This window comes from Rhinatrema bivittatum, chromosome 5 (assembly GCF_901001135.1).
Source record: "Rhinatrema bivittatum chromosome 5, aRhiBiv1.1, whole genome shotgun sequence".
Classification (NCBI taxonomy): Eukaryota; Metazoa; Chordata; class Amphibia; order Gymnophiona; family Rhinatrematidae; genus Rhinatrema; species Rhinatrema bivittatum.
The window spans coordinates 84,807,069-84,814,817 of NC_042619.1; the positions used below are offsets into that span (position 1 = coordinate 84,807,069).

Sequence of the window (7,749 nt, forward strand, 5' to 3'; positions counted from 1 at the left end):
TTTTTGACTGCCGCAGCACACTGCACCGACGATTTTAAGGTATTACCCACTATGATGCCTAGATCTTTTTCCTGGGTGGTAGCTCCTAATGTGGAACCTAACATCGTGTAACTACAGCAAGGGTTATTTGTCCCTGTATGCATCACCCTTGCAGTTGTCCACATCACCTTAGCCACCTGTTTGGCCCCCTTAAGATCATTAGATACAATCAGCCCCAAATTCCATTCTCTTTTGAGCTTAGAATTTCGCTGCCTTGGCTTTTTGCATACCAGATGCCTAACTCTGCAGTTTTTTTAGCATAAGAAAATAGGATTCCTTACCAGAAGGAGTGGACCAGAATCATGGGGAGGTACAGAGAGATTAGTGAATAGAGGTTGGGGGTTTGAGCCTCCCCATGTGGGAGAAGTGGACTGTGTGTGCTTGGGTCTTTATAAACCCTTGCCACCATTTTATAGCATGTATTTTTAGTTCATTTTTCCCGAATTACCCTGCTTTGGGCCAGCTCTGACTGTGCAGTCTCCACAATTGATTATTTTTCTGGGAAAAGGACTCTGAGGGTCTTCTTCGCAGACACCTGGGTAAAGAGAGTTGGAACAGGGTGCCTTAACTCTATATTTTGGTCCAGAGTTTTGGAGATCTTTTATTACTGGAGAAAGAAGTTTTTCCACCTTTACTTTCTCTCATTTGGTTGCTTTTTTGAGTACAATTTTTTCAGTCTTTGTTTATTGATTGAGAACCCTAGTGCCCAGGGGCTCAGCAGATTTTTGGTTATCTAAAGGAAAAGGTGTCTTTCACCTCAAAAAGACCTGAGGAGAAGCTGTGTCATCAAAGAGGAATGGATTCATATCCATTACTAGAGATAAAGCATAAAGAAGGTATCATTCAAAAGTATTTTTTCTATTGACCTAGGTGGGTGCTATTTCCACTATATTTATAGCATTTTAATGAATTTAGGGGTAATGGTGGGCCCCATTTGCAGAGCTCTCAACGGTGTTCAGTTCAATCTGACTGTCCAGGGCTCCCTGTGGAAGCTTAACTTCAAGACCCTTTTGCATTGGTTACTATTACACAGCCCTTCAGTCCCTCTGTAAATAGCACTGAATATTCATTTATATTTTTACATTTATTAAAAATGTATGAATCGCCTAAATCTAAAAGGCCTAGGCGATGAACATTCAAGATAACATTCAGTTAAGAGTAATAACTGCCATTCCTTGTAGGTTACCCCCATGTGTTCTGTTAAGGGTAGTAAATGCCGCTCTGTGCATATTGCCCCCATGAGTTCTGTTAAGGGTAGTAACTGCCGCTACATGCAGGGTACCCCCAATGCAGAAATGTTACACCACCCCTTTCCTCCTCCTTCTGTGCTGTCCCTCCATCCAGTGTCTAATGTGCCTGACCAGGGCTATGTGGGATTCATTCTTAACCCCACTGGCCTGACTGCTCTGCCTACGCTCTTATCCCACCCTCTCTTCTCTGCATTTCCTTGATTGTTGCAGACATCCTTCCTGTAGCCTTCACTCTCTTCCTGATACTCCCACCACTCTTCTTATCCATGCTACTCCTACCCATACTTTCACCTTTTTGAAATTTGTGAAATTAGTGAAAATTACAGTAAAGGAAATTAATATATATTGAGACCTTAAACATGATAGGAGTACCTTGCTGTTCCTGAATAAAATCTGTGCTGTCATATTGAAGGGTCTAGGACTCCTTCAAGAGGATTAAAATATTTTAACCAAGGGTGCGCACAAGAAAAGTTTTTATTTTATTTTTTTTTTGTTTCATTTTACCCCAAATTATTCATTGTTTATTCCAAATTGTTTCAATTTACCCAAAATTAAATGTAGAAAAGCACCCCCCCCCCCATATTGAAAAGCAAAACAAAAAAATCTTTCTCCCCTGCCCACCAAACCTGCTTAAGGAGAGAGCCCACCTCAACCCCCCGGGCCCCCAGGATCCCACCTGACAACCTTGTACTCCAGCTCTTACTCTGTCGGGGGTCCTTGGACGTTTCAGGAGCAGGAGTGATCCCCACAGCTTTGGCTTTTAAAAGGCTGTTGCTCAATCAAGGCTGGCGCCTGCTATGTTGTATGGCAGCTGCAGCTGAACATTCAAAACCAAAGAAAAATGCATCAGTTTTGTTCGTTTTTCTTTTGTTCCAATTTGAAAATGAAACAAAAGAGGAAACATTGACATTTCCTATTTTGTTTCAAATGGCAGCACATCCCTAATTTTAACGTGATCATAACTTTTTATCAGAAAGGTTTTTACCTTTAACCTGGTCCACAGTGTCCTCAAACCAACAACTTTGTCCAGATTTCCAAAAAAGTCTGACCAGTAATTGAGAGCTGGAAGTGGTATGAATCTTAAAAAGTGGATACAACTTTATTCAGTTATCTTATGTTTTACAATATTATAGACTGTTTACTTTGGTTGCTTTCCCCTCACCCCTTTCAAAATTGTCATGCAACTCAGGCACAAGAAATGAAGCCATCCACCACAAAAACGATTGTGTGCATCCCGCTGACGTACTGTGATTTCAAATACGATCCTGTTGGAATGAAGGGCAGCATATTAAAACATATTTTTAGCCTACTTTCCAAAGGAAGAAAAATAGTGCTTATGAGGTGAACCTTTCTCTGTGTGTTTCCCTCTAATGACTTTTGTGTATGGAGATTTTCTTTTGATTTTTACATATGTGTGTGTGCACACATCCTGGAAATTAAGCTCCATAATTTACACGTGGAACTTCTTGATAGCTATAAAAGAAAGGATACAGCTGTAATTAAAGTAAATAGGACTAGCTCCTATCCCAGTCATGAGTCACATTTATTATTTAATATTTGTTGAGCTGTGAGAGATAAGCCATTTCATATTCTAACCAAACCATGGGGCCAAAGCAATAAATTGCACTCAGCCCAGCACATGGGTTTATGTGTGCGTTGGGTGCACGTTTTGGCCGCGCTAGACTAGCACCCGATGCATTAAGGAGATTAGCGCACCCAAAACCTACACCCAAACAAATGCATACCTGATAGCACTCGTCATATGTAAATTACATGTAGATGAAGACATTAGATATTACCCCCCAATGCAGTAGAGCACTAGGCACCCAACACACAGTTTTGAACGCGGCAAATTTAACTTTAGTTTCAGAGGTGGAGTAAAGTCAACTTGCAGTCAAAGGCTCATGAAAAACATGAAAAACATTAGTATTATTGTGACACTTTAATTTACCACTTTTGGTGAAGAAAAGTAGTTGTGTATTTTGACTTGATTAAAAGAAACCCACTTTTCTTATTGCTTCACAATTTAGATATGCATAGAAAGGAGTGCCGGATATTTTGCTGAGATTGCTAAAGTGAAATATAACAAAAAAAGAAGCAGGATAAAAATGGATGCTCATATTAAGAGTCCATTGCATTTGGGTGCCCGATGCAATAAACTATTGAGCGTTACCAACGCATAATTTTTCTTTACAGCACCTTCTTTTAACGCTGCCTCTCATTTAATATTGCATTGTGAGCCTAGGGGATGTGGCTGTGTAAGAATATAAGAACATAAGAAATTGCCATGCTGGGTCAGAACAAGCCCAGCATCCTGTTTCCAACAGAGACCAAAACTAGGCCACAAGAACCTGGCAATTACCCAAACACTAAGAAGATCCCATGCTACTGATGCAATTAATAGCAGTGGCTATTCCCTAAGTAAAATTGATTAATAGCCGTTAATGGACTTCTCCTCCAAGAACTTATCCACCTTAAGACAACGGATGCTCAATACTAGCCCTTTTTCAGTGCGCATTGAGGGATAGATTTTAAAACGTTACGCGCGCGCACGTCCATGTGCGTACATTACCCGGCGAGCACACAAGGACGCGTAATTTTATAACATGCACGTGCTGGCACACACATGTTGTAAAATGCCAGGTCACTGCGCGCAAGGGGGGGAACACATATGCAGTTACGCACGACGACGCATCAGGGCCTTCTCCAGTTCCCTCTCAGTCCTCTCCAATTAAGGAACGGACTGGGAGGGATCTTCTCAACCCCCTAGCCTAACCTCCCTTCCCCTTCCCCTAACCTGCCCTCCCCCTATCCCTATCCTAAATGCCCCCAAATTCTTTGTCCTTCCTTTTGCTCCTGCTTCTGAGCAGTAGCAAGTTGCGCCTGCCGGCACACCGGCAAATGGGTGCTGTGCCAGGTGCCCCTAGCCACGCCACGCCCCCCCGGACCGCCCCTTTCGCTAACCCCGGATTTACACGTGTCCCGGGGGTTTGCGCGTGTTGCCGGGCCCTTTGAAAATCCGGCCCTTACTGCATTGGCTCTTATGTAGGCAAAGTATACTGATATATGCTATTGTTTTGTAAAACATACTTGATAAAGAACACAGAAAATATTTCAGACTTGAATCATATATGTTTCATAAAACAACATGCCTAAAGATACTTAAAGAATATGACTCAGTGTTTCTTTAGTGCAATATTTGAAGAGAATATTTAGAGGGCAATTTTACAAGCAGTTCTGCAGGTAAAACTGTGTTTTACCTGAAGAAATGTCCTGTTATAAAATTACCTGTCTCATATATGCGGAAACTTGTGCGTATAGATCCTGTTCAAGTGTAAGTTTATCCGGATTGAGCGGAGGCATCCTCGGAGATGGAGTTGGGGAGGGATTTGGACAAGTGAATACTTAATGGATTTTAAAAAGTATACACCTAAATTTTCATGAAAGGTTTCTGCACACATAAAAGATGTCATTCTGTGGGGGTAGATTTGGTGGGATAATTTTCAAAGCAGACTTGTGTGCATTTAAATCTGCTCTGAAAATGTGCAAAAATGACAAGAGGCGAATGACATCTTATAGACTAACCAAGTTATTAAGCTTTTGCGGACAGAGTCCACTTTATCAGATGCAATAAATTGTTTAGTCAATAAGGTTCTTCTTGTCAGTTTTGCCACACCAGGCTAACATGGCTATCTCTCTGAAGATTTGAATATTGGTTTAACATGTGCAGTTTTCTATTAATTAGGCAAGCTGTTTGTAAATTACCCCCAAATGATTTCAAGAAAGGACAGAATCATACATTTTGAAAACATGGAAAGTTCTGTATTTAACAAGCATTGATTCCACAGATCTGCCATGTGGTTTGAATCTCTGCTGAAAGCAGGGAAAACCCCCCAACTTAATTTGAATTAGTTTCAGGGCCATTGAGGACTTACTGATATAGTCTCTGCTTTGCAATAAAAAAGCATATCATAACTTTGAAAATGTTTATCTCATAGTCAAAAGGATAAAAGAAATGTAAGGCATAATTACAGTAGATAGTTAATACACTGGAATAACAAGATTTATCTTATAGATATTTTCATATTTCCATTTTACCAGCTCAGACAGTCTTTCCTTAAGGAAAATGTTGTCTAAAATTTAGTTTAGTTAGTTTTATAATTGCCTTAAAATTGAAGGTTTAATTGAAATCAGGAGTGTTTTATAGATCAGAAATACTAGTTAGTTTTTTTTTTACATTACAGTTTGACATTTAGAGTAAATGAGAACATGAGTATGAAAGAACTAGTGAGACCAAGAGAACTAAGACAATGGCAAGTTAAAACTTGGAAGAAAGTAACACAACCATTTTTTAAAAATCTTTTTATGGCTCATTGAGTAAAATCTATTGGAAATAAGTTTCACATAGCTTTAAAGTGCTTGAATGGTGAATTTTAAATAAACACAGTCAGCATTTAAGTGATCCTGAGACACAAAAATACAATATATAGCAAAAGTAAATTGATACTTGAACCTTACTTGATTTAGTAATTAAAAAGTGTCACGATGGTCCAGCTTGTACGTAAGCACATGCTTTTTAAAATAAGATATAAAATAATTAAGGAGTAACTTTCAAACTGCCTGCATAAAGAAAGTCAGCAAAAATGTATGTAAGTTACATCGCTTTTCAAAGTGGACTTGTGTGCATAAGCCTGCTTTGATAATTATCCTGGCAATGCTACATGCACACTCTTCTTAGGTGCGCAGAATTTTTTCTTGAAAATGTTAAGCACATACTTACGTGCATATATGGATTTCCAAAAGTATGAGAATAAGTCCCCGACCCCACCACCTGAAATGCCTCAACTGAATCCGGGTTTATGTAGCCTACAGAACATACGTGCATAAGTTTACCCGCATATTGGGGGGGCTGGCAATTTTGTAAAAGGCCATTTTGGCGCATAAACCACTGTTTTGCCTGCAGATGTCCCTTTGAAGATTACCCTCTTTATGGTCAGTCTGTTTTCTTTTCTAATAGTCCTTTCTGTTTTTATCTTTCTTCCAGGACAAGTTAACCCAGGAGTGTGTATTCAGAGAGCAATTTGAAGAAAACTGGTATAATACCTACTCATCCAATCTATACAAACACGTGGACACTGGAAGGCGATATTATGTTGCATTAAATAAAGATGGGACGCCAAGAGAAGGGACTAGGACTAAACGGCATCAGAAATTTACACATTTTTTACCTAGACCAGTGGACCCTGAGAAAGTACCGGAACTATATAAGGAGATTTTGAGCCAAAGTTGACAAAGACAATTCCTTCACTTGAGCCCTTAAAAAGTAACCACTATAAAGGTTTCCCGCGGCGGGTTATTATTGATTAGCTGTGTCATCACATCGGCTCCAGTGTTGCCAAACTTTGTCGCATGCATAATGAATGATGGAGGCTTGGATGGAACATGCTGATTTTGTTCCGCACTTAAGGGTCTGTCCTCTTGGAGAACCTATGCCCATGCGCTTGATTTATTGCAAGAGAAAGAAAGAAAAGGAAAAAGGAGAGCAGGCAGGAGCAAAAAGGGAAAAAAAACAAAACAAAAAAACAAAAAAACAAAGGAGGAAAAAGGCCTGATGCATGCAGGGAAATAGACAAGCTTTTACAGTTTTGATCAGTTGTACTTCATCAATATATCAGCGTAGCTGCCATACTTCGATTTTTGGCTGGTGGCCTGCTCAAGTGCACACTGCATTTACAAAGGCATGGAAGGTGCAGTCTTACTTAAACAAAGTGACTTTTCAGTTTATTGCTCCCTGGGTAGCAGCCCATGGAGCTTAAAGCAAAGCAAAAGACCTCTTAGTAAAATAAAAGGTTAAAATTTATTTATAGAAAATTCCAAAGGCAACATTATATTTATTTTATATATTTATTTATTATATAGAGTTTATTTTTAATGAAATATGTACAGGCCAGATAGGCATTTTGGAAGCTTTAGGCTCTGTAAGCATTAAATGGCAAATGCCGCTATGAACCTGTGGTAAGTTCATGCAAATAAATATAAAAAAAAGTGCATGGATACAATGAAATTCTAGTGACCCTAATGTACAAAAGGTGGCAATCTAGCCTGTGCCCATATTATTGTAAAAGTATGCACACACTCTTGACACTGAGTATTCACTCTTCTGACTGCTTGTCTCATAGCTTACCCCAGAGGATTAAAGATAAAGTTGGGTCTTCAACTTCTATTCCGTGTCATTAATATGTTCTCTCTGATAAGTGGCTTCCAGTATTCTACATTCTACAGCTGTGGGACAGTATCTAAAAATATGTATACATATGTATGTATATAGAGGTAATCTGTTTAAATCTATCGTGCATTCTAACTCTCAAATGCTAAACATGCTAGCAGAGTTTCACGACACATCATGTAACAGCAATAGCTGTATTAACTGGAGGCTCTGTGCATCACAACTCAATTTGCT

General features: G+C 39.4%; 1 protein-coding gene across 1 annotated transcript in view; it reads left to right on the plus strand.

The window, feature by feature from the left end:
- Window positions 1–7,506, plus strand: part of FGF9 (fibroblast growth factor 9) — a 100,982-nt gene extending 93,476 nt beyond the window's left edge. Inside the window, exon 3 of the mRNA XM_029602538.1 lies at window positions 6,334–7,506. Coding sequence (XP_029458398.1) covers window positions 6,334–6,579 — 246 coding nt within the window. The 3' untranslated portion in view covers window positions 6,580–7,506. The remainder of the gene's footprint in view (window positions 1–6,333) is intronic.
- Window positions 7,507–7,749: the final 243 nt, after the last annotated feature.